Raw genomic sequence first — 26,615 nt, 5'->3', positions numbered from 1 at the left:
TGTTGTTTCTTCTCACAATTTTCAGGCGTGTGTTGTGAAACTGTTGTGGATAAAAGCAATAATGCCTTGGAGGACTGTGTTTTATAATAATAATAATAATACATTAGACTTATATAGCGCTTTTCTAGACACTCAAAGACACTTTACAACTGAAAAGATCGAGTAATAATAATACTAGTAAGTAATAAGACACAAAAAATAAATAAAAGAAAGTATAGGGGCCTAATTGAGGTAGTGCTGGGACACATGGGAAGGGGAGAGGGAGAGGGTTAACTGGTGAAGGCGAGCTTGAAGAGGTTGGGTTTTGAGGGCCTGTTTAATGTTGGGAGGGTGGTTGACCATGTTTATGATCAATACTGTCACCTGGTCCAGGGTTCACTGGCCCTATTGATTCCCCTATCCCTGACGCTGTTATTGATTATAGATCACGCCTCTCTGGGATTATTAATTAAGTTAACAGCATGATAACATAGTTAATAACATAGTTAATAACGTAGTTATTAACATACAACGACCTCAACTGAGTCAACAAACACACTTTGATACTGTAATAATAATAATAACTTTTTATTTGTATAGTGCTTTTCCTGCAAACGTTGCAGCTCAAAGTGCTCCAATCGTTATATAATCATAATTTAATTATTTAGTCATTTAAAGGCAGTATTAAAAATATGGTAAACACACACACACACACACACACACACACACTGTACCTGAAGAATAGGCAGTCCTGACCTGGTATGATTTACCTCACACACATAGACACACACACACACACACACACACACACACACACCACACACACACACACACACACACTGTAGTGAGGACACTGTCCTTGGTGCTGACCCTCTCCTCTCTCCTCCCCCCTTCCTCTCCTTCTTCTCCCCCTTTCTTCTCTCGCAGCATAAAGTGGCAGAGATGGTGAGGAGCATCAGGCGGTACCGGAGCTCTCAACTAGGTACACACACACACCACACACAGACAGACACGCACCCCCCCCCCCCGCCTACCGGAGCTCTCAACTAGTACACACACTCACACACACACACAGACAGACACGCACCCCCCCCCCCCTACCGGAGCTCTCAACTAGGTACACACACACACACACACACACACACTCACACACTCACACTCACACACACACACACACACACACACACACACACACACACACACACACATCCCCCCCCCCCACACACACACACACACCTGTCCATGTGCCTTAGTGTTGAGCTCCACCCAGCCGCGCCCATCTGTTCAGACAGCAAAGCCCTCAGGGGTCCGGCCAATCACGGAGCTCGCTTCAGTACACACAGACATGCACAGTACAACACACCTACCCATATTACTGGCCCTCACATGCTAACCTTTACATCATCATTACCACATCACCTGCCATCCTAACCTAGTCATGAGGTTACACAGGCTAGCACACTAACCTGCTACATCAGGTTGCCTTCATACAGGCTAGCACGCTAACCTGCTACATTGTCTTTCTATTACACAGGTTATTATGCTAACCACTACAGGATGGTCATTATGACACAGGCTAGCATGCTAACCATTCATTATCTTTCTATTACACAGGCTAGCATGCTAACCATTCCATTATCTTTCTATTACACAGGCTAGCATGCTAACCATTCCATTATATTTCTATTACACAGGCTAGCATGCTAACCATTCCATTATCTTTCTATTACACAGGCTAGCATGCTAACCATTCCATTATCTTTCTATTACACAGGTTAGCGTGCTAACCACAACACAGGCTAGCACGCTAACCACCTCATTATGTTGTTATTATCGTTATGCAAACGACTTCATGACACATACCTGACCTCACAGGCTGCATAACATTAGCCAGGGCTGGGTGTGTTTGTGTGTGTGTGTGTGTGTGTGTGTGTGTGTGTGTGTGTGTGTGTGTGTTTTGTGTGTGTGTGTGTGTGTGTGTGTGTGTGTTTTGTGTCTGTGTCTGTGTCTGTGTATGTGTGTATGTATGTGGGGGGGGGGGGGGGTTGTGTGTGTGTGTGTGTGTTTTGTGTGTGTGTGTGTGTGTGTGTGTGTGTGTGTGTGTTTTGTGTGTGTGTGTGTGTGTGTGTGTGTGTGTGTTTTGTGTGTGTGTGTGTGTTGTGTGTGTTTTGTGTCTGTGTCTGTGTCCTGTGTATGTGTGTATGTATGTGTGTTGTATGTGTCTGTGTCTGTGTGTATGTGTGTGTGTGTGTGTGTGTGTGTGTGTGTGTGTGTGTGTCTGTGTCTGTGTCTGTGTCTGTGTGTGTGTGTGTCTGTGTGTGTGGTATGTGTGTGTGTGTGTGTATGTGTGTGTGTGTGTGTTGTTATTGTTGTTGTTGTTCCACCCCATAGCTGTAGGTTTCCTCAGGCAGCTCCAGTCCCGTCACCAGGGTTACCTGTGACTGGGGTTTCCGCCGGCTTAGTAAAGCGTCTAAAGATCCTTTGTGATGTAAAGCCTTCTGACTACACCACCAGACGCAGGGCGTAGAGTACGCTCCATTACCACACGGGTGTCGACACCGAGAGCAGCTACATACAGGGTTTGTTCAGCTACGCCAGGTAGTCGTCTTTCTTCTGTCTCTTAGTCATTCTGTCACGGTCGAGTTGTGCCATGACGAACATTGAATACAGACATTATTGCTTTTGAACGCAGAGCGTTCCAGAGCCCCGCCCTCTTCTGTTTGTTCATTTCAGTACGCCGGGCGGTTTCGTAAGCTTTTTCTAAAGGGCATCAAGCTACGACGCTAGTGGTGTGATTAGCGTACAGGCGGCAGACATTATTATTATTATTTTTTTAGGGACTATCGTGGGTCCATGTTGGTTAAATAAATAAATAAATAAATATGGAGTATTTAGAACACCCAGACCAATGACAATAGTGAGGTGGGAGGTTTAGACGTGGAGTCTTGTTGTGTGTTGTTTTGTAAAGTCTCGAAGGATTTTGATGATAAAATCATTATATTCTGTTCTATAGAATATATATCTACACAAACCTGTGCTGATGTTTGCCACTATCAGTCTCTCTCTCTCTCTCTCTCTCTCTCACTCTCTCTCTCTCACCCTCTCTCTCTCTCCCCCTCTCTGTCTCTCCCCCTCTCTGTCTCTCACTCTCTCCCTCTCACTCTCTCTCCCTCTCACTCTCTCTCTGTCTCTCTCTCCCTCTCTCTCTCTCTCTCTCTCTCTCTGTCTCTCTCTGTCTCTCTCTCTCTCTCTCTCTCCCCCTCTCTGTCTCTCCCCTCTCTGTCTCTCACTCTCTCCCTCTCACTCTCTCTCCCTCTCACTCTCTCTCTGTCTCTCTCTCCCTCTCTCTCTCTCTCTCTCTCTCTCTCTCTCTCTCTCTCTCTGTCTCTCTCTGTCTCTCACTCTCTCCCTCTCACTCTCTCTCTGTCTCTCTCTCCCTCTCTCTCTCTCTCTCTGTCTCTCTCTGTCTCTCTCTCTCTCTCTCCCTCTCTCTCTCTCTACTTAATTTGTATCACTGTTTTCTTTCTGTCTCTCTCAGTCTCTTTTTTTTTCTTTTTCTCTCTCTTTCTTTTTTCTTGTTCTCTTTCTCACCCTCATTCTCTCTTTCCCTTTTCCTCGTTCTCTCCATCTCTCCCTCCATCTCCATCTCTCTCTGTCTTCATATCCCTTAGTGGGCTGGTCCTGATGGCCCTCCATTACTGGGGCTGTTCTCGAGTCTAGCCAGCCAGAGAGGCCTGACATTTAACTGAGTGGATATTCACTCGATGATTACGTTCACACACCAATAGGGAATTGGTTGAAAATGGCTTACAGAGTACTGCAGTAAACGGCCATCTAATCCCCCTTAATGTGTGTGTGTGTGTGTGTGTGTGTGTCTGTGTGTGTGTTTGTGTGAGAGTGTGAGAGTAGTGTGTGTGTGTGTGTGTGTGTGTGTGTGTGTGTGTATGGTTGAGAAGAGAAGGCTGTATCCTTGGGTACAGCCAGGCTGCTGTGATGGTGTGTGTGTGTATGATGGTGTGTGTGTGTGTGTGTGTGTGTGTGTGCGTGTGTGTGTGTATGATGGTGTGTGTGTGTGTGTGTGTGTGAGTGTGTGCGCGTATGTGTGTGTGATGGTGTGTGTGTGTGTGTGTGAGTGTGTGTGGGCACGTGTGCGCGCGTGTGTGTGTGCGCGCGCGAGTGCGTGTGTGTGTGTGTGTGTGTGTGTTTGTGCGTCTGTGTGTGAATGTGTGTGTGTATGATGGTGTGTGTCTGTGTGTGTGCACGCGCGCGTTTGTGTGTGTGTCTGTGTGTGTGCGTGTGTGTGTGTGTGATGGTGTGTGTGTGTGCGCGCGCATGTGTATGTGCGTCTGTGTGTGTGTGTGTGTGTGTGTGTGTGCATCTGTGTGTGTGTGTGTGTGTGTGGCACAGATGAGGATGACGCACCCGGGATTTGCTGCACCCAGAAATAGGGAACGACAGTCTGAGTCTATTGTTAGACCCGCGGCTAGGAGAGGTTCTGTTGTTGCTTAGGACTGAACCAAACGCTGCAGTCACTGTGTGTGTGTGTGTGTGTGTGTGTGTGTGTGTGTGTGTGTGTGTGTGTGTGCGTGTGTGTGTTTGCGTGTGTGTGTTTGCGTGTGTGTGTTTGTGTGTGAGAGAGAGAGAGGCTTGTGAGAAGAGGATGCTGTTATCTGTCGATGAACACACAGTAAATGGTGGTGGTGTCTGTCTCCCCCTGGTGGCGAGGATGTGCTACTGCAGGGCTCAGGGCAGCTCCCTCCAGGCTCCCTCACTGCTGTCTAGAATCTACATCAGTCCTCCACATCTGTCCTCCTCGTAAAACATGAACCAATCACACAGGATTGTGATGTGCTGACTGCTTTTTTTCTCCCTTCTCTCCCCCTCTCCTCTCTCTCTCTCCTCCCTCTCTCTCCCTCAGTCCTGGATGCTGAGCCCTCCCCCTCCCACCTCCAGACCAAGGCCTACGTCCGCCAGCTGCAAGTCATCGACAATCAGAACCTGCTCTTCGACATGTCCTGCAAGCTGGAGCCCAAAGACATGTGAGGGGAGGGAGGGAGGGAGGGAGGGATGGAAAGAGGGAGGAGAGAGAGAGAGAGAGAGAGAGAGAGAGAGAGAGAGAGAGAGAGAGAGAGGAGGGGTAAAATAAAAGAGAGAGCTGCATCTACAATCAACCCTACCTCCTCTCTCTCTCTCTCTCTCTCTCTCCCGTTCTCTCCACGCAAACCCCCCCCCCCTCTCTGGACGACAGACCCCCTGATTGGACACTTCAGCCGTCTGTCTTTGTATCTAGCTGTGCTATTGGCCTCCTCCTGGCTCCTCCCCCCCCCACCCTGTCTGTCATTGGAGGAGAGTTCTCAGAGTGCTGGGAACAGCTGAGACAAGCGGCCTTGAAGCCTCATACACAGGCGTGTGACATTACGGGTGATATACGGGTGACATACGGGTGACATTAGGGTGACATTAGGGTGACATTGGGGTGACTTAGGGAGTGACACGCCAGGCAAGGGAGGGTGGGGCTTCAGGACCGACGCGAGCAGCCCGATCGGACAGTCGGACAGTCGTTTTTAACGGACAGTTGGACGAGTTGGACGTGTTGTTATGTTGGTTGTTTTTGATAGATTCTACTGTCCATCTCCGGGCCTCCTCCCAGCGGTCACGTGATTGGACCACCAGTCTCCACTGTGGAAGAAGCCTGCCGGGTTTAGCCCAACCCTTCCGGATCGGAACCTGTCCTGTCCCGTCTAATCTTGGGCCAGACTCGGGCCGAACCGGGCCAAGCTAGGGCCGGACTTGTGCCATACCGAACCGGACTTGGTGCCGTATACGGGGTTCTGGAGTGGCCCCCGGAGTGGTGACAGACTGGGTTCAGAACCCAGGTAACCAAGGTAAACCCAGGTAACCCAGGTAACCAGGAGCCTGGTTGAACAGTTGAACTGAGGACACTTTTGAACCCCCACACTCAGACTGCACCCCACCCCACCCCACCTCCCCCAAACCTGTGACCCCTGACCTTTAACCCCCCCCCTCCCTCCCTCTGTGTGTGTGACCCACTCAGCCTTGAGACAATCTAACCCTGTGAATCCCTGACCTTTGACTCCCGCCCCCCCCCCCCCCCCCCTAAAACCACACAGGCACTTACCACAGACCACAGCGGGTGTAGGGGGGGCGGGGGGGGGGGGGGGGGGGGCGGGTATGATGGACCTAACCAGAACCCACACCCTTGCGGGGGGGGGTTAAACTCTAAACACCTCTAAAAAAAGCTGTCTCCGTGACAACCGTCACTGGGTCAGGTGACTCGCGTCGTGCGGTCGGAGCGAAGCGCTGCTGATCTTCACCAGCAGGGACCGCCGTCAGTCTCAGCTGGTCGGAGCGCCAGGCCATTTGTTTAGATCAGCGGCCTCCTCCCCCCACACACCCCACACCCCCCCCCCACCCCCCCAGCCCCGCGGGGACGCCCGCACACCCCCTCCTCACCATGTACAGACGGCGGCTGGCCAACATATTTGTATCCACAAAGCACTTTTTGCCTCACCTCAGGGCTTTGTTTCAATGAGAGGAGAGAAAGAGAGAGAGAAAGAGACAGAGAGACAGAGAGAGACAGAGAGAGAGACGGTTTTGATGATATATACATTCGATCGGATTTTACTCCACAGCTCAGTTCACTACGATTCGAGTTTTATTTTGTACAGTTTTTAATAGTTGAACCGAGTCGGTTGTCAGTCGTCACAGAACTCTAGAAAGACCCGGAAACGCTCCACGTTTGAATGTCCTCCTCCGAATGCCTCCTTCCTTCCTACTTCCTACTTCCTACTTCCTACTTCCTTCCTTGTCCTTGAAGACGTCACTGACACTGACGTGACTCGATGGCCGTTAGCGACGCTGGCTAACGCTAGCTAACGCTAGCTGTGACGGTGCCCTCCGATCCTGTCATGACTCGGAGGATGACCCCCCCCGGAGGGGGATGGAAGAGAGGGGGATGGAAGAGAGGGGGATGGAGGAGAGGGGGATGGAAGGATGCGTGTTGCAGGCATTCAAGGGTCCGAGGCTTGTCTCCTCCCTTTCCTACTGTTTGCCATCATCCTGTAGTCACCTGTATGATACCATTGTTTATAATATGCGGTTTGATGATTACCTGTCATTGAAAAGGTATAGATATAGATATATATAGGCCCTGGTCCTAACAACCCCTAGCCCCTAGCCCCGAGCCCCTAACCCTAACCCCCACGCCCCCTGTGCCCACCCCAGTTCCCTGCCCCCCCGACCCCCCCCCACCCCCTGGGCCCCTCCGCTCCCCACCCAAGTCCCCTGCCCCCCCCGACCCGACCCTCCCCACCCCAGCCCCCTGCCCCCCCGACCCCCCATATCCCGAGCCCCTCCCCACCCCAGCCCCCTGCCCCCCCGACCACCCACACTCCCAGCCCCCTCCCCCCCCGGACCCCTCGGGACGTAAACCTGGACCCACTGCAGTTCTCCAGGACCAGGATTGATTATGACCTATCAGAAGGCAGGGGGGGCGGAGTTAAGGCTGTCTCGCTTCTGCCCGTCCCAGATCCAGGGTCTGTGAAGGTGTCATCAGGGGGGGCGGGGCTAGGGGGCGGGGCTAGGGGTTGTTTCTGGACCGAGGCCGTCATCGTTGACTAGGTTGGACCCAGCCAAGTATGACATCACTGGTTTGCCTGCGACCCTCTCAGGACCACTTCCTGGGTTGCGGAGTGCTGCCCTCTGAGAATGCCTGTGGTGGTGATGATGATGATGATGATGATGATGATGATGTTGATGATGATGATGATGATGAAGCTGTAATGTAAATAGTCTACGTGTAAATAGCTAAATAATATGGAGACTCTATTTTATGTATGAGCTACCCTGAGATGGAGAACTCATGGAGATTCTTTGGTTTGGTTTGTTTTTTTGTAAATGTGGCGAAAGAGTGTACAGTCGAAAAAGAGAGAGAGAGAGAGAGAGAGAGAGAGAGAGAGAGAGAGAGAGAGAGAGAGAGAGAGAGAGAGAGAAAGGGGGAGAGAGAGAAGAGAGAAGCTAGGGAGTTGTGGGTAATCTCACACAATGTTTTTGTACAGAAGTCAGTGTTTACAGTTTACCTTCATCTCTACGGTAACAACTCAGACGTGTTCTTAGACGTGGTGATTGGAGCAGGGGACCCTACACCCTAAACCCTAGCCCCTACACCCTAAACCCTAGCCCCTACACCCTAAACCCTAGCCCCTACACCCTAAACCCTAGCCCCTACACCCTACACCCTAGCCCCTACACCCTAAACCCTAGCCCCTACACCCTAAACCCTAGCCCCTACACCCTAAACCCTAGCCCCTACACCCTAGCCCCTACACCCTACACCCTAGCCCCTACACCCTAAACCCTAGCCCCTACACCCTAAACCCTAGCCCCTACACCCTAAACCCTAGCCCCTACACCCTAAACCCTAGCCCCTACACCCTAGCCCCTACACCCTAAACCCTAGCCCCTACACCCTAAACCCTAGCCCCTACACCCTAAACCCTAGCCCCTACACCCTAAACCCTAGCCCCTACACCCTAGCCCCTACACCCTAGCCCCTACACCCTAAACCCTAGCCCCTACACCCTAGTCCCTAACCCCTACACCCTAGCCCCTACACTCTAGCTCCTACACCCTAGCCCCTACACCCTAGCCCCTACACCCTAGCCCCTACACCCTAGCCCCTACACCCTAGCCCCTACACCCTAAACCCTAGCCCCTACACCCTAGCCCCTACACCCTAGCCCCTACACCCTAGTCCCTAACCCCTACACCCTAGCCCCTACACTCTAGCTCCTACACCCTAGTCCCTACACCCTAGTCCCTACACCCTAGCCCCTACACCCTAGCCCCTACACCCTAGCCCCTACACCCTAGCCCCTACACCCTAGCTCCTACACCCTAGCCCCTACACCCTAGCCCCTACACCCTAGCTCCTACCTCCTAGCCAGGGTGTAGATCTGAGAAGGTTGGATAGGTATTACGAGGTCAGAGGTAGGGGGTTGGAGGTAGGAGATAGAGGGTAGGAGGTAGAGGGTAGGGGTTAGGGGATAGGGGGTAGGAGATAGAGGGTAGGGGGTAGGAGATAGGAGGTAGGAGATAGGGGGTAGGAGATAGGAGGTAGGAGATAGGGGGTAGGGGGTAGGAGGTAGGAGATAGAGGGTAGGGGGTAGGAGATAGAGGGTAGGGGGTAGGAGATAGAGGATAGGGGGTAGGAGATAGGAGGTAGGAGATAGGGGTAGGAGATAGGAGGTAGGAGATAGGGGGTAGGGGGTAGGAGGTAGGAGATGGAGGGTAGGGGTTGGTTTGGGACTGAGCAGATTCTGTCTCTGTTCCTCTCACTGTCCTCAGTCACTACGCTCCTAAATAAAGCCTCTTCTGATGACTCTGTGTGTGTGTGCTCTTTCTGTCTGTGTGTGTATGTATGTGCGTGTGCGTGTGTGTGGGTGTTTGTTTGTGTGTGAGTGTGTGTGCTTTGTGTCTATGTCTATCCTGACATTTAATTATCTTTAATCATCAACAGATCATCTTTAATTTAATCAAATTCAAGGTGCATGTTGGGTCTTTGAATTTGAGGGAATTGAGTCTTGAAAGACCTTGAAAGGTGCTTGAATGTGATGTTTCAGAAGGTGTGGGAACCCTGTAATTATCATTCTTATTATATTATTCTGGTTGGTGTGTTGATGAAGTGTCTAGGGTAGATTGGAACATGGTGTGTTGATGAAGTGTCTAGGGTAGATTGGAACATGGTGTGTTGATGAAGTGTCCAGGGTAGATTGGAACATGGTGTGTTGATGAAGTGTCTAGGGTAGATTGGAACATGGTGTGTTGATGAAGTGTCTAGGGTAGATTGGAACATGGTGTGTTGATGAAGTGTCTAGGGTAGATTGGAACATGGTGTGCAGCGAGGAAGACCCTGAAGCAGGGTTGCCAGATGGGGGCGGGTTACCGCCGAATGGGCTACTGGATTTAGCGGTTATAGACTGGTTAGGCTGTAAATTCTCAATCCCATCTGGCAACCATGCCCTGAAGCTGCACTGGATTTACTTATGTCCGCATACATGGCTGTTGTAAACATAAACAAAGCATGCTCCTTTAAAATCATTCATGGTCAAAAATAAGTCTACCCCATGGATTGATAATAGTCTAATGACTGTAGTGGCAGAGAGAGACAAACAAGCCTCAGTTAGCTCTGGGTCAATGGGTGACAGGCGTAAGTAATCAGGTTACAAAGTTATACAAAGTGGGGGGGGAAAGGGACTATTATAGGCCTAAACAAAGGTTATATGATGCGAGGCATGATGGTAAAAAAAATATGGAATGTCTTAAATGAAATCATGGGTGGAAAGACCACTGTCTGTACATCCTTTTAGGTTGGCAACCAATCAAAATGTTCAGACTTTTATTTTGAAACACGGAGGTACATTTCAAACCCTTCTAATTTCAACACACATGCGCGCGCACACACGCACGCACACACGCACACACACACCACTCCCCCTAAAGGTGCAGTACAGAGTTCCCGCCCACAAGCAGCAAACACTTCTAGAGAAAACTTATCTGACACTCTGCTTCTCCGTCTGGTAGTGAGTGAAGCAACATGGCAGAGAGCATGGCCTCTGTTAGTTGTCCGATCTGTCTGGATATACTGAAGGATCCTGTGGCTATTCCCTGTGGACACAGCTACTGTATGGGCTGTATTAAGGGCTGCTGGGATCAGGATGATCACAAAGGGGTCTACAGCTGCCCTATGTGTAAGGAAAGCTTTATCCCAAGGCCTGTTCTGAGGAGAAACACTCTACTGGCTGAATTAGTGGAGAAACTGAAGAAGACAGGACTCCAAGCTGCTCCTCCTGCTCACTGTTATGCTGGACCTGGAGATGTGGCGTGTGATTTCTGCACTGGGAGAAAGCAGAAAGCCGTGAAGTCCTGTCTGGTGTGTCTGGCCTCTTACTGTGAGACTCACCTCCAGACTCACTATGATGTAGCTCCATTAAAGAAGCACAAGCTGGTCAAAGCCTCCACACAACTGCAGGAGAAGATCTGCTCTCGTCATGACGAAGTGATGAAGATGTTCTGTCGCACTGATCAGCAGTGTATCTGTTATCTGTGTTCCGTGGATGAACATAAAGGCCATGATACCGTCTCAGCTGCAGCAGAAAGGACTGAGAAGCAGGTAAGAACCAGAACTAGTCGTTGGTGACTCTGATAAAGGTACAACTGACTGGGTCTCCTCACTGGCAGCTGTCTGAGAATCAATGATAGGGAGGACGGAGAAAGAAGGAGAGTAACGTCATGTTAGAAATAAAGAGAGGAGTGTGTTTTTGGAAGGACTAAATGACAGGAGAGATGTTATTTATTGTTCATATTAGATTAATTAATGTGTATGTGTTTGTGAAATGAACTGGGCGTCTTACACTGACGTGGGTTAATGATTGAAAGAAACATTTGACCATGACTTTATGACAGGAGATATTTTGCTATAAGAGATATAGGGTCAAGGTGTGACCTAGTTTGGCAGATTATAACAGTCATCATGCATTAATAAAACCTGCAAATGATTTGTCTTTTTCCTCAATAGACATTTATTCCATATGTTACAAATTCCATGTTAGTATCAAATCAATATCATTTTCTTCAGGATTTTCTTTAATCTCAAACTACATCTGCAATGTTGGTATCCATATTACTGTTAATATGCACCAATATGGAGAGTCTGTCAATATCAGTCACCTTTTCCTGATCTGATGTCAATATATATTATGAGTGTAGACTTCTCTTTTTCAACACATGATTAATTCTGTTCTGTTAATTTTTGTTTCATTAACCATTATCAATCTGGCATTTCCATCACAAAAGCATTGTTTGTCCACAGAGGCAGCTGGGGATGAGTCAGCAGAAGGTCCAGCAGAGAGTCCAGGAGAGAGAGAAGGAGCTGAAGGAGATCCAACAGGCTGTGGAGTCTCTCACAGTGAGTATTGACCAGAGGAGACGCACCATTTCACTGCTCTCCTCCAGTCAGCCACTCTCCAATCCCACTGTGTGTGTGTGTGTGTGTGTGTGTGTGTGTGTGTGTGTCTGTGTGTGTAGCCGAGGTGAGATACTAAACATCACTCCTCAAGTTCAACCTACGCTGTCATATTTCACTAGCGTAGCTGGTTAACAGCGGGTAGAGATGGTCACATGTGTTGGCAGGTCAGAGGTCAGAAGTTCTAAACTTGGTCGGAGGAACTTGAATTGCGGGCTACAGTTTGCAACAACTTGATGCCTGTTTTCTGTGTTTGTGTGTGTGTGTATGTGTGTGTGTGTGTGTGTGTGTGTGTGTGTGTGTGTCTGTGTGTCTGTGTGTGTGTCCCAACAGCGCTCTGCACAGGCAGCAGTGAAGGACAGTGAGAGGATCTTTACTGAGCTGATCCGCTCCATTGAGAGAAGGCTCTCTGAGGTGAGTCAGCTGATCAGAGCCCAGCAGGTGGCAGCAGTGAGTCAGGCTAAAGGACTCCTGGAGCGACTGGAGCAGGAGATCGCTGAGCTGAGGAGGAGAGACGCTGAGCTGGGGCAGCTTTCACACACAGACGATCACATCCATTTCCTCCAGGTAACTATGGTAACCAGGTAACTACGCTGACCCTCCATCTGGAACACTGAAAGGAGCTTCCTGTTCACTTATTCATTCACCAGGAACATCTCTCTCTCTGTCTCTCTCTCTCTGTCTCTCTCTCTCTCTCTCTCTCTCTCTCTCTCTCTGTCTCTCTCTCTCTGTCTCTCTGTCTCTCTGTCTCTCTCTCTCTATCTCTCTCTATCTCTCTCTATCTCTCTCTATCTCTCTCTCTCGCTCTCTCTCTCGTGCTCTCTTTCTCTATCTCTCTCTCTCTCTCTCTCTCTCTCTCTCTCTCTCTCTCTCTCTCTCTCTCTCTCTCTCTCTCTCTCTCTCTCTCTCTCTCTCTCTCTCCAGAGTTACCAGTCTCTCTCCAGTCCCAGTGTATCTTCAGACTTACCCAGCATCATTGTGGGTCCTCTTCAGTACTTTGGAGATGTGACTCAGGCTGTGTCTAAGATGAGAGAGAAACTAGAAGACATCTTTAAGGGGGAGTGGTCCAAGATCTCAACTACAGGTGAGCTAAAACTCTTCCTCTAGCCCCTTTATATAGTCAACTTCAGACCAAGGTCCTAATCATCACTTTGTGTACAGTACATGTGTGTGTAATATGATATGATGTGAATGTTTTCTCTCTCTGTGAATGTGTTTGTGTGTCTGTAGTGAATGCAGTGGGTGTTTTACTGCCACCAGAGCCCCAGACCAGAGCCCAGTTTTTACAATGTGAGTCTCTTTATCCTGAAGTAGCTAACAGTCTCTCTCCACTGATACTCTCCACAAACCCTGAGATATAATTAGAGAGATCTAGGACTCCACAAACCCTGAGTAAGTCACCAGGCTCTGCATCAGTGTCCTCTAACAGTTGAATGAATTTACAGTGATTGAGTCCTCTAGTTCTGGCATAGTTTACCAGTTTTACAACCACTCTAAGAACAACATGCTACAGTCAGATACGTGCTAGCATAGCAAGAAAGAAAAGTATTTGGTGCTCCATTCTCTTTTGGAAACACGACATTTACTGTCGACTGTTCGTTTCTTTAGAAAAGCGCATTTTCAGACTTAGTCGACACTGTTGGGTTGAGCAGAGGAAGGAGCAGGAACAGGCAGGGGCTCCTACTTCTACTGCCATCTACTGGAATTCTGCTGTACTGAAAGATGACATTAAGAAATTGGCCTTTATAGCATGTGACCTCATACTGTGCTGAAACCCTAGTTTCCTTGTACCCTAGTTAGGGTACAACAGAATCAAATGTATTGTTTTGGTTAAAAGACGGTGGATTAAAACTCGGGACCCGGTCCATGGGCCTTAGTTGGACCACGTCTGCTCTAGTCCCTTTAACTTCAGACCAAGGTCCTAATCATCACTTTGCTCTAGTCCCTTTAACTTCAGACCAAGGTCCTAATCATCACTTTGCTCTAGTCCCTTTAACTTCAGACCAAGGTCCTAGTCATCACTTTGTGTACAGTACATGTGTGTGTAATATGATATGATGTGAATGTTTTCTCTCTGTGTGAATGTGTTTGTGTGTCTGTAGTGAATGCAGTGGATATTTTACTGCCACCAGAGCCCCAGACCAGAGCCCAGTTTTTACAATGTGAGTCTCTTTATCCTGAAGTAGCTAATAGTCTCTCTCCACTGATACTCTCCACAAACCCTGAGATATAATTAGAGAGATCTAGGAGAGGGAGAGACTCATCAGAAACAGGCTAGATATCTGACTCCTCTTATTTCTCTGATTTGGTCTCTGCTCTGCTCTTCTCCCAGATTCCTGTCAGCTCACACTGGACCCAAACACACCACACAGCCTCCTCTCTCTGTCTGAGGGGAACAGGAAGGTGACACGGATGAACTCACCCCAGCGATCTCCTTATCATCCAGGGATATTTGATAACTGGGTACAGGTGCTGTGTAGAGAGGGTCTGTCTGGACGCTGTTACTGGGAGGTTGAGATGAAGGGTCAGCGTGTTTCTACAGCAGTCTCATATAAAGCCATCAGTAGAACAGGGGAAGGTAAGGAGAGTAGATTTGGATACAATGACAAGTCCTGGATGTTATACTGCTCTTGTAATGGTAATAGTTTCCATCACAATAATGTTGAGACTGCAGTATCAGGCCCTCAGTCCTCCAGAGTAGGAGTGTACCTGGATCACAGGGCAGGTGCTCTGTCCTTCTACAGCGTCTCCTCTGACACAATGACCCTCCTCCACAGAGTCCAGACCACATTCTGTCAGCCCCTCTATCCTGGGTTTGGACCTTTTGGGGATTCGGGTGACAGTGCTGAGCTGTGTGATCTTAGAGCTCCCCATAAGTGAGTGATGCTTTATCATAATGAATGAATGAATGAATGAATGAATGAATGAATGAATGAATGAATGGTCTTTATTGTCATTGCTATAGTACAGATACCAAACAACGACATTTGGGAGGGGTGGCTCCCCTGGTGCTAGGAAAGAAAAAAAAAACTACAAAAACAAGAAGGGAAAGGAGCTGGTTTACATAAATAAAGGCTATGTACACTATCCACTATACTATAATGTACAGATAAAACACTGTGCTGTACTCTATGCTATGCTAAACCTACTATTCTGTAGAGATATCTTTCTCTGTGATTTGGTTTTAAGAGTTTATATGTAATTATTTCCCACTTCAATGCCTCTCAGAGCTCAGATTGAGCTCTCTCTGTCAAGTCTAGAATCTGAGATTTTTGAAGCCCAATCCTGTGATGGTGTCAACAGTCAGAGGATGCTCATGTCTGGTCAGACTGGACCTCTATTACATGTTCCAGGGTTCGAGTCATCTTCATTTGAATGGGTCAATGGTTACAAATAGGACATATGTTTTCTCATTATCTCTGACAAATCTGAAGCCAAGCAGAACACTTGGAACACTGGATATATACTATAAAAAACCATAAACCTGTGTTTTACAAAATCAAATAATCAATATTAAATAAATTGTAATCTTTAAATTGAGAAACGTGGTCTTGCTTCTTCTATTCCATGACTGTTGAATGACTCTGTGGACCTCTACTACCCAAGTCATCTTGATGTGCTGGAGTCATCTTTGGGACGTTCAATAGAACAAGATCATGTTGAACCTTTAATGCTCGCTTGCCTGTGCATGTGGACAGTACAGCGTAGTGAAGTCTCTTGGTAATGTGGTGAGATGTGTTTCCATGGCCTGGTCCCCAGTCCTGCTCTCTAGTACTTTCAGCCCTGCTGGTGAAGAACCTGTTCAGCCTGAAGGACAGAGGACCTACCAGGGTTCCCACACCTTCTGAAACATCAAATTCAAGCACCTTTCAAGGACTTTCAAGACTCAATTCCCTCAAATTCAAGGACCCAACACGGCATAGTTTGAGACAGATGTAGATGAGAATTTATATCATAAGAACTATCCGCTCACAGACAACAATTAAAAAGAGAGGCTTGAATGTGTGCACTAGATGGTCTCTTGCCTTCTTTTTTTTGAGAGAGAGAGAGAGAGAGAGAGAGAGAGAGAGAGGAATTCAAGCACTTTCAATGACCCATGTCTATTTTCAAAAACTTTTAAGGCCTTGATTTTTTCCCCTCAAATTCGCAAACTTTCAAGGATTTCAAGGACCCGTGGGAACCCTGACCTACTAACCTCTGGGATCAACATGGTGCTAATGTGTGCTAGCGAAGTTAACGTTGAGCAGCTAGCAATGACTACAGAGTCTGGGAAGGAGCCATCCTCCTCTCTGTGTCTCCTTATTGAGATGAGAGGGAGGAGAGAGACTAGGGGAAGCTGTTCCTCTCTGTCTCCTTATTGAGATGAGAGGGAGGAGAGAGACTAGGGGAAGCTGTTCCTCTCTGTCTCCTTATTGAGATGAGAGGGAGGAGAGAGACTAGGGGAAGCTGTTCCTCTCTGTGTGTCCTTATTGAGATGAGAGGGAGGAGAGATACTAGGGGAAGCTGTTCCTCTCTCTGTCTTCTTATTGAGATGAGAGGGAGGAGAGAGACTAGGGGAAGCTGTTCCTCTCTCTGTCTCCTTATTGAGATGAGAGGGAGGAGAGAGACTAGGGGAAGCTGTTCCTCTCTGTCTCCTTATTGAGATGAGAGGGAGGAGAGAGACTAGGGGAAGCTGTTCCTCTCTGTGTCTCCTTATTGAGATGAGAGGGAGGAGAGAGACTAGGGGAAGCTGTTCCTCTCTGTCTCCTTATTGAGATGAGAGGGAGGAGAGAGACTAGGGGAAGCTGTTCCTCTCTGTCTCCTTATTGAGATGAGAGGGAGGTGAGAGACTAGGGGAAGCTGTTCCTCTCTGTCTCCTTATTGAGATGAGAGGGAGGTGAGAGACTAGGGGAAGCTGTTCCTCTCTCTGTCTCCTTATTGAGATGAGAGGGAGGAGAGAGACTAGGGGAAGCTGTTCCTCTCTCTGTCTCCTTATTGAGATGAGAGGGAGGTGAGAGACTAGGGGAAGCTGTTCCTCTCTCTGTCTCCTTATTAAGATGAGAGGGAGGAGAGAGACTAGGGGAAGCTGTTCCTCTCTGTCTCCTTATTAAGATGAGAGGGAGGAGAGAGACTAGGGGAAGCTGTTCCTCTCTCTGTCTCCTTATTGAGATGAGAGGGAGGAGAGAGACTAGGGGAAGCTGTTCCTCTCTCTGTCTCCTTATTGAGATGAGAGGGAGGTGAGAGACTAGGGGACGCTGTTCCTCTCTGTCTCCTTATTGAGATGAGAGGGAGGAGAGAGACTAGGGGAAGCTGTTCCTCTCTCTGTCTCCTTATTGAGATGAGAGGGAGGAGAGAGACTAGGGGAAGCTGTTCCTCTCTGTGTCTCCTTATTGAGATGAGAGGGAGGAGAGAGACTAGGGGAAGCTGTTCCTCTCTGTCTCCTTATTGAGATGAGAGGGAGGAGAGAGACTAGGGGAAGCTGTTCCTCTCTGTGTCTCCTTATTGAGATGAGAGGGAGGTGAGAGACTAGGGGACGCTGTTCCTCTCTGTCTCCTTATTGAGATGAGAGGGAGGAGAGAGACTAGGGGAAGCTGTTCCTCTCTGTGTCTCCTTATTGAGATGAGAGGGAGGAGAGAGACTAGGGGAAGCTGTTCCTCTCTGTCTCCTTATTGAGATGAGAGGGAGGAGAGAGACTAGGGGAAGCTGTTCCTCTCTCTGTCTCCTTATTGAGATGAGAGGGAGGAGAGAGACTAGGGGAAGCTGTTCCTCTGTCTCCTTATTGAGATGAGAGGGAGGTGAGAGACTATGGGAAGCTGTTCCTCTCTCTGTCTCCTTATTGAGATGAGAGGGAGGTGAGAGACTAGGGGAAGCTGTTCCTCTCTGTCTCCTTATTGAGATGAGAGGGAGGAGAGACTAGGGGAAGCTGTTCCTCTCTCTGTCTCCTTATTGAGATGAGAGGGAGGAGAGAGACTAGGGGAAGCTGTTCCTCTCTCTGTCTCCTTATTGAGATGAGAGGGAGGAGAGAGACTAGGGGAAGCTGTTCCTCTCTGTCTCCTTATTGAGATGAGAGGGAGGTGAGAGACTATGGGAAGCTGTTCCTCTCTCTGTCTCCTTATTGAGATGAGAGGGAGGTGAGAGACTAGGGGAAGCTGTTCCTCTCTGTCTCCTTATTGAGATGAGAGGGAGGAGAGACTAGGGGAAGCTGTTCCTCTCTCTGTCTCCTTATTGAGATGAGAGGGAGGAGAGAGACTAGGGGAAGCTGTTCCTCTCTCTGTCTCCTTATTGAGATGAGAGGGAGGAGAGAGACTAGGGGAAGCTGTTCCTCTCTGTCTCCTTATTGAGATGAGAGGGAGGTGAGAGACTAGGGGAAGCTGTTCCTCTCTGTGTGTCCTTATTGAGATGAGAGGGAGGAGAGTTGTGTTTTGAAAGGGTTAAAATGACTGTACTTCTGAATTTCTGGAATCTTACTACATTGAAGTTAAGACTCTCATATTGAAGAAACTATTTGATTATTAGCAAAAGAAACATAATAACAATCTTATATAACAAATAACAAAGTCCATGCACTCTGTTAGCCAGACCCCTGTTTCAGTATGTCTTTTATTAAACCGCGGTTCCTTCCGCTCACGCCCACATACAACATCCGGGTCGTACATGTAACAACCCCCACACCTGTGGCACTGTCATGCCAAAACCTGCCGCTTGCCAAAAGCTGCCGGGGGTGCGGCCTAACGCGTCACGACCAGCTGGCACGCGCACGCGTCACGACCAGCTGGCGACTGTGACGCATCAGTCTAGTGTTTTTGAAACCTCCGAGGCGAGAAAGTAACCATATATATACTCCTGGGCCTTAAAGTGACTAGTAATAACGTTGTGAAAAAAACCGTCAGATCAGATAGATATAAGGGTTATTTTGATAAACCGGATACATTTTGTGAATATATATGGTTACTTTCTCGCCTCGGAGGTTTCAAAAACACTAGACTGACGCCGTCACAGTCGCCAGCTGGTCGTGACGCGTGCGCGTGCCAGCTGGTCGTGACGCGTTAGGCCGCACCCCCGGCAGCTTTTGGCAGCGGCAGGTTTTGGCATGACAAAACCACTACAAAGCCCAGGATGTCCGCTTGACGGTACAGTAGGACTCAAAATAGATTGCATAAACGGTGCTTAACTTAGAGGTCTCCGACTCGTGTCCCCCACAGAGAACAAACATGAATTGCCGGGTCATAGGAGGATATACCTCCACGTCACTGACCGGGCTACGCCAGCAGGTGGCGCCAGGGTCCCAGACGGATAGTCTCTCAGTCCACTGGCCTTGTTTTTCAACCCCAGTCATCACGTCCAGACTTCATCCAAATAAATTATGTATTCAACTCAACTGTCTCTGTCATATAGCCTACATTGAAGTGGCTGTGCGCATCTCTTTGAGAATGCCCCTTCACTGCAACAAATATTTGATGTCTTTTTTATTCTAGTCTGCTCGCATACACTTGTGATTTTTGTTTTTTTAATGCAACACCGTTAAAATTGTGAAAATACCACCGCTGAGGTGCTGGAGCTGAATAGTATCAAATAGAATGAAAAATGCAGCATCCGCACACTCAAATATGTGCATAAAATCATTCATTTATTGCAAGCTTTCGGTCATAGAACTTCTTCAGGCATAAAGCAGTGACAAGTGAATGCAGTACGATAAAGGGTTCAAACAAAATCACTTGATTAGCCAATGCACAACACCTGTGTCATATATTTCACCTTGTGGCTAGACATCAAGGGATCATTTTGTTTGAACCCTTCATACTACTGCATTGACTTGTCACTGCTTTATGCCTGAAGAAGGTCTATGACCGAAAGCCTGCAACAAAATGAATGATTTTTTATTTCTTTTTGCACAGATTTGAATGTGCGGATGCTGCTTTTTTTTCCTCCACTAATGCAACACCGTTGCAATGCTAATACTGCAAGCACTGTAAAAAGGACTCAACGACCTGACGGCCCATGACCGTGAAACAGCAGATGGCCAGCTCATTAAGATCAATGCACACATCGACCCGCTGAATCGCACGCTGGCGGTCGTTGGGGGGCAGAGAACACGGTGGAATGAAACATCAGTCATGTCTTGACCTCATCCATGCCCCACCCACCCGCCCGGCAGGGGGTATATATACCGGCTTTGGTGCCCCCAGCTGCTTTGGTGAACTCCCTGCTTCTGACACTCTCCCTCATCCTCTGCCAAGTCGACCGAACTCTACTCATCAAAGGTATGCATCCTCAATGGTCGCGATCTGACTCGATTACTACTAACACTTTTAAACAGCGTTTCATTTGATAAAAGCTCACATGTGCAGCCGAACGTAATATTTTGCTGGTCTAATAATGTTAGCTCGCCTCGGAAGTTGGTGGCGGCGTGCACATGTGCAAATACCGCGTACACATCTACCGACCTAGCTCTTTAAATGACGCAACTCACTCCGTGGTTGTGACAATTCAAATGAAGGGATATTCAATGCGGAGTTGGCTCGCTGGTATACTTGCGATCAGTTATGCAATGTTGCCAATTGAACTAGACAAGCGGGCAGGCAGACAGCGTGGGTGCACTGGTGACAGGCAGACAGACAGACAGCGTGGGTGCACTGGTGACAGACAGACAACGTGGGTGACAGCGTGGTGACAGGTGCGGACCCGGTTTTGCGAGTGTCATCAATAATCAACGGCTAAACCGCAGGACCTGCGATCTATCTGCCATAACCCGATTATTCGTGTCTTTTAGTTTCACTCAATGCCAAGTAGTTGGTGGCGAGTACTTTGACCGTTCGTTAGTCACTTTGTTAATCCCACTCGTGATCCATTGCGATTAGCAAATCAAGAACCAGTGAAGGTAAAAGGCACCATCTGGCATCTGCCTGTGTCGATATGGCCGCGTTCTTGACAATGGAAACTAGTCTATGTAGGGTTCCAGTTCATGGTGGCCCGAAGCTTACTTTGGCAGCGTTGTAGAAGTCGATAACTCATTTCCTATGACATAAATAGAGCTTGCACTGTTAGATAGCTCATCAACCGAGGCGTGGATCTCGATAGAAACGCGCACCAGCTTGGCTCGCCGAGTGTGAAAGTTCTCAGTGTGCCCAATCCTTATAATCTTGTGTGTGACATTGCTAGTGCATTGATTTGGATGGGATGTTATTCGGCCCCTGGCCTGACTTGTATTTAGGGCATCACGTTTTAATGTTCCCCTGACACTTAGCCACTGTTGGCCGTAACGAATCAATCTTCACTTGACTTTGATCTAAAATTATCAGTACATGTGCTACCTCGTTAGTGGGTGCCAGCTCTATTCTGGTCGCCCCTCAGATCTGATTGTGCTGTATAGTCAGTCTGACCAGCCACAGCAGGAATGGGCTCGACTGCACAACCGGAGCGGGCCGACTGGGCCAGAATTAGCCCATGAACTGGCATCCAACTGCAGATTGTGCTAAAAAAGCGAGTGACAGGCAGGCAGGCATCAATGCGTGGAATGGGCATGCGGGGGGGGAATATTTTCCGCTGGTCATGTTCCAAAGCCAAGGACACATTTCATTGTACTTAGTCGACCGCTTTCCTCCCCGCAGTTCAGCTGCTCTGGAGCGGTTCTCCACGGCGACACTGACACCTGTCAGCTGTCATGGGTCGTTGATCAACGGTTTTAATTTGGTGCTCTGTCCATAGCAGTGTGTAACCGATGGGAAAAAAATCTAACCTATCGAGACTACAATGATCAGATCTGCTCAATCTGCAATGCATGACTTTATAAATGCGACAATTATATTTATTGATGATTAAAATTATCACTTTATTTTTATTTTTTTTATGTTTTTAAACGGACTAATCTTCTCTGCCTTTGGTTGCAGCACCAGTTTCTACTGCTGTATATTCTAGACGTCTGTGGTTGTCTGTGTGCCTGTTAAACAGACGAGTGTTGAGTGACTGACCCTTGTCCTCCCTGTGCTCGCAGCACCATGGCCACAGAACGTACCTTCATTGCCATCAAGCCTGATGGCGTCCAGAGGTGTCTGATCGGCGAGATCATCAAGCGCTTCGAGATGAAGGGCTTGAAGCTCATCGCCATGAAGTTCTTCCACGTAATGTCACAAATATTACTTTTTTTTAACAATTAGAAAATCCCATCAGACGTAATATTATATTTATATTAAGAATATATAGGCCTATACATGCATATATACACTTCTAGCAGGAAATGTTTTTAACTACCTAGTGCCAAGTGTTTTAAATGTGGTGTTTAGCCTACCTAGCAACAACACTTTGTTGACTAAATGAAGCATCGTCATTCATGCTTTTGTTTGGTGAATAAAGTCTCCCATGGCATGTTAGAATGTGGACAGTTTGGGTGACTTAATTCACCCTCTGCACTAAATTAGTTGAAATCTCATCATGATGATGATATAAATAAAAGATATGTGACCCTTTTGGGTAGTCTTGCGGTCCTTCTCAGTGCAGTGTGCTTTGATTGTACTGGCGTTGTGGTTGTTGTGGTTTTCAGCCAACTGAGGACTTCGCAAAGCAGCACTACATTGGCCTGAAGGACCTGCCCTTCTACGGCGGCCTGTGCAAGTTCATGGCCTCCGCCCCCGTCGTTGGCATGGTAACCACACACACACACCCTCAATGATTTTTGTGCACACTGGCACAACCCTTTACCTTACTTTGAGGTTGTGATGATACTGTTCTTCATTTTGTCTCTCTCTCTCTCTCTCTCTCTCCCCCCCCCCCCCCCCCCCCTCTCTCCAGGTTTGGGAGGGTCTTGGAGCTGTGAAGACCGGCAGAGTGATGCTCGGGGAGACCAACCCAGCTGACTCCAAGCCCGGAACCATCCGTGGGGACTTCTGCGTCGAGGTTGGCAGGTGAGCGACGGGAACCAACAACCACCTGACGCCGTTGAAGCACTTCTAAAACACGCAGGGTCTCATTGTAGCTGCTGCATTCGGGCCCTTTCCCAGACCCTAACCCCCTCCCCCCGGTATAAGGGCTGTACCCTGCTATGCACACTGAGCAGATAATAATAATAATAATAATAATACATTATTAGACTAACTTGTATAGCGCTTTTCTTAACACTCAAAGACGCTCTACAAACTGAAAAAGATGTCGAGACTAGCGCAATGTCCACTCACGCACATTTGTTGCCTCTGACGCTTGTCTCTGACCGGTTGCCCCCTCTCTCTATCTCTATCTCTATCTCTCTCTCTCAGGAACATCATGCACGGCAGTGACTCTCTGGAGACTGCCAAGGCTGAGATCGCCCTGTGGTTCAAGCCCGAGGAGCTGCTAGAGTGGAAGGCCGCAGCCCAGCCCTGGCTGTACGAGTAGGAACCCCCACCCCCGCCACCACCCCCCCACACCCCCCACCGCCAACCTGCCCTCTACTCCAACCCAAGAACCAACCGACCGACCGACGTGCATCTCTTTTACTGTGTCCCACTTCTGTAACCCTGGTCTCTGACGTGTGTACTCGTCCACTAGTGGGTTGAGTGCGTGCCTTAAGAGGAGGAGGGTTGTTGTGATTTGGGACCCCGTGTGAGTGACAGACTGACCGACCTATCCTGAAAGCTGTAGTCCTGGAGAATGTTTCTGTGTTTGCTTTATGACTGTGGAGCACTTGTCAATAAAAGTTATCATGAATTCCCCAATACTTTGTCTGGTTCTGACAAGAACACTGTTCTCGTCACTGTTTTGTTGAACAGCAGTGATGTCTTAAGGACTTTGGCGTCCATGAACTGAGGCAATGTCCTCAGCCTAGTGTTTGCCTGCGTTTCTACCAGTATTTATGTTAGGCACCTTGACTTTCCGTCACAACAAAACGTTTGATTGTCAGGTGGTCACGCCTCAATAGTTTAGCTATTTCAGAAGTACTGCATGCATCTGAAAGGCATTTTACAATCTTTGAGTTTTTTGTGTCAGTTAAATCTCCTTTTTGGCCCATTTTACCTGAGGTAAAGAAGCTGCCTAATAATTATGCACACCTTAATATAACCTTCATTCAAGCTGATATGGTTTAGATTTGCAGAGCACATTTAATGTGCATAGAAATAATGTTACGGTCAGAACTCAGAATACTGACTTGCCCAATAATTGTGCACGCAGTGTGCATGTATATATTGGGATTTAGGGACAATAAGTGTCATACAACAGCAGCATTGGTCGTACGGCCCTCCATCTGTGGGTCTATGAACCGAGGCAGTGTGTCCCCCGGACTAGTCGTGGGTTGTCTTACAACGTTGACATCAGGAGCCAGATTGCTTTATAATACTGCTGTGATTCCTGGCACACTCAACAGTTTATTTTAAGTCCTGTGGAGAGTAGACAAATCTCTTTGACAACCACAACCTGTGTTCCAAAGCCAGCAAGCAACCATGTCCCACATCAACCATAGACACAAACCATAAAACATGCGTGATCATACAGGGTTGGGGCGGCTGTGGCGCAGGAGGTAGAGTCGCCGTCTAATGATCACAAGGTTGGCAGATCAGCGGTTCGAGCCCCGGCTGGCCACATGTCGAAGTGTCCTTGGGCAAGACACTGAACCCCAAAATTGCTCCCAGTGAGCGGGCCAGCGCCTTGTATGGCAGCTTGCCGCCATTGGTGTGTGAATGTGTGTGTGAATGAGAGGCCGTTGTAAAGCGCTTTGGAGCAGCAAAAAAGGCGCTATATAAGTGCAGTCCATTTACCATTTACCATACGGCAGACTAAAAACATTGACATACATGTGCACCTCCTTCCCTGAGCAGATCTCTGGTCAAGGTCTTAAAAGGACTGGGTTTTCTGACATCTGTCTACTGTAGTGGTTTTATATCATGTTATACTGAGAAATGTAAGTCTACAGTAGTGGCGAAGCTAGCACTCAAGGAAGGCCCATTTCCTTCCTGTAAGGGATGGGCCAAGATCTGTGGCGCAGTGAATAATTCTGACTATGGACAGGGCCCATAACTTGTGTAATCACAGATTTGTATAATATGATTGGTTCCCAAGAATAGTGACCTCATGACCAAGGACAGTTCTATAAATATGAGTCCCACCCATCGTTGGCGGCTGCTTCTTGCTTTTGGGCTATTGCTTCTTGCTTATTGGTCTGCTCATTTCTCTCTGTGCTCATGTAACTTGGCTTAATAAAAGGCCTCATTGGAGACAATTGATCTAAGCTCTTTGTGCTTTGTAAGTTCTACTAAATCTATTAAGAATCAATTATATCCACGACACTATCCTGGAGTTCATTCCAGGGACCCTTTCTCAACTGTTAGGAACAGTCTTCAAAGAGCATTGGTGGAGAATATCTACGGAGAGGAACTTAAATCTCCTCCAATGTGTTTTCAGTAGGACGTGTTCCTAACGATTAAATAAGGTCCCGACTCCCCTGGCTGAGGGGCACAGAATCCAACCTCGGTTTTCCCAAAATGCCGAGTAACCTAACCATAACCATACCCCAGACATTTCACATTTACATTTTTGCCATTTAGCAGATGCCTTTATTCAAAGCGAGTCAGGCAGTCATAATGCTAGAAGAAGGAAGAATTATTTTAATTTATGTTATACAACAGTTAGTTGCGACCAAGTAATTTGATTGGACAAGAGGCATTCCATGAGTGCTGACAGAGTGTAACAGCACTGGGACTTTTAACTATATGTATCACTCCGCCGCACAGGTGTTCTATTAAATTACCGTTAATTAGGCTAGGCTACATTAACGGTCGTTATCTATCAAATTGTAACAAACTTTGCACCCCAAAGATGGATATATTTCCACAAATAACAGTCAAGTTAAATGATGTAATTAAGTTACTGGAGACCCTCCACAGAGAGCAGGAAATGATGGAGCCACGTACTAATGTTAATCACACATGCCACCAAAGCGACTGTCAGCAGACTCTTATTTCACTGGTTGCACAATAAATGGAAAGGTACAGATATATATAGGCTGCATGATACAAAGTGGCCACATGTCGAAGTGTCCTTGGGCAAGACACTGAACCCCAAAATTGCTACCAGTGAGCGGGCCAGCGCCTTGTATGGCAGCTTGCCGCCATTGGTGTGTGAATGTGTGTGTAAATGAGAGGCCGTTGTAAAGCGCTTTGGAGCAGCAAAAAAGGCGCTATATAAGTGCAGTCCATTTACCATTTGGCAGACTAAAAACATTGACATACATGTGCACCTCCTTCCCTGAGCAGATCTCTGGTCAAGGTCTTAAAAGGACTGGGTTTTCTGACGTCTGTCTACTGTAGTGGTTTTATATCATGTTATACTGAGAAATGTAAGTCTACAGTAGTGGCGAAGCTAGCACTCAAGGAAGGCCCATTTCCTTCCTGTAAGGGATGGGCCAAGATCTGTGGCGCAGTGAATAATTCTGACTATGGACAGGGCCCATAACTTGTGTAATCACAGATTTGTATAATATGATTGGTTCCCAAGAATAGTGACCTCATGACCAAGGACAGTTCTATAAATATGAGTCCCACCCATCGTTGGCGGCTGCTTCTTGCTTTTGGGCTATTGCTTCTTGCTTATTGGTCTGCTCATTTCTCTCTGTGCTCATGTAACTTGGCTTAATAAAAGGCCTCATTGGAGA

The 26,615-nt window shown here is 47.9% G+C and overlaps 3 protein-coding genes across 3 annotated transcripts in view; all 3 read left to right on the top strand.

Annotated features, from left to right (window-relative positions):
- The window catches only part of rapgefl1 (Rap guanine nucleotide exchange factor (GEF)-like 1), a 33,544-nt gene extending 27,485 nt beyond the window's left edge, over nt 1-6,059 (top strand). Inside the window, 3 exon segments of the mRNA XM_080523585.1 lie at nt 26-78; nt 907-961; nt 4,898-6,059. Coding sequence (XP_080379711.1) covers nt 26-78; nt 907-961; nt 4,898-5,022 — 233 coding nt within the window. The 3' untranslated portion in view covers nt 5,023-6,059.
- Nucleotides 6,060-10,594: 4,535 nt separating this feature from the next.
- LOC308150788 (tripartite motif-containing protein 16-like) lies at nt 10,595-15,870 on the top strand (the record flags this gene model as incomplete). The annotated part of the gene is made up of 9 exons (XM_080523584.1): nt 10,595-11,170; nt 11,870-11,965; nt 12,356-12,589; nt 12,947-13,106; nt 13,253-13,312; nt 14,125-14,184; nt 14,355-14,600; nt 14,800-14,898; nt 15,782-15,870. The coding sequence occupies 9 exons, from the start codon at nt 10,595-10,597 to the stop codon at nt 15,868-15,870; spliced, it is 1,620 nt and encodes a 539-aa protein (XP_080379710.1).
- Nucleotides 15,871-20,224: 4,354 nt separating this feature from the next.
- Nucleotides 20,225-23,668, top strand: LOC308151587 (nucleoside diphosphate kinase A-like). Its single transcript, XM_080524481.1, has 5 exons — nt 20,225-20,262; nt 21,993-22,119; nt 22,539-22,640; nt 22,787-22,899; nt 23,248-23,668. Exons 2-5 carry the CDS (start codon nt 21,997-21,999, stop codon nt 23,363-23,365), a joined length of 456 nt encoding a protein of 151 aa, XP_080380607.1. The 5' UTR covers nt 20,225-20,262; nt 21,993-21,996; the 3' UTR covers nt 23,366-23,668.
- Nucleotides 23,669-26,615: the final 2,947 nt, after the last annotated feature.

This window comes from Nansenia antarctica (assembly GCF_963989245.1).
Source record: "Nansenia antarctica genome assembly, chromosome: 2".
In the NCBI taxonomy this organism is placed as follows: Eukaryota; Metazoa; Chordata; class Actinopteri; order Argentiniformes; family Microstomatidae; genus Nansenia; species Nansenia antarctica.
This window is presented reverse-complemented; position numbering and strand designations above follow the sequence as displayed.

What these genes read in the sequence shown, in the direction of transcription:
- LOC308151587 (XM_080524481.1), top strand. Translation starts at nt 21,997, where the DNA reads ATGGCCACAGAACGTACCTTCATTGCCATCAAGCCTGATGGCGTCCAG. An exon ending in TCGCCATGAAGTTCTTCCAC is followed by an intron (nt 22,120 to 22,538) that starts GTAATGTCACAA and finishes TGTGGTTTTCAG; the next exon opens with CCAACTGAGGACTTCGCAAA. An exon ending in TTCTGCGTCGAGGTTGGCAG is followed by an intron (nt 22,900 to 23,247) that starts GTGAGCGACGGG and finishes TCTCTCTCTCAG; the next exon opens with GAACATCATGCACGGCAGTG.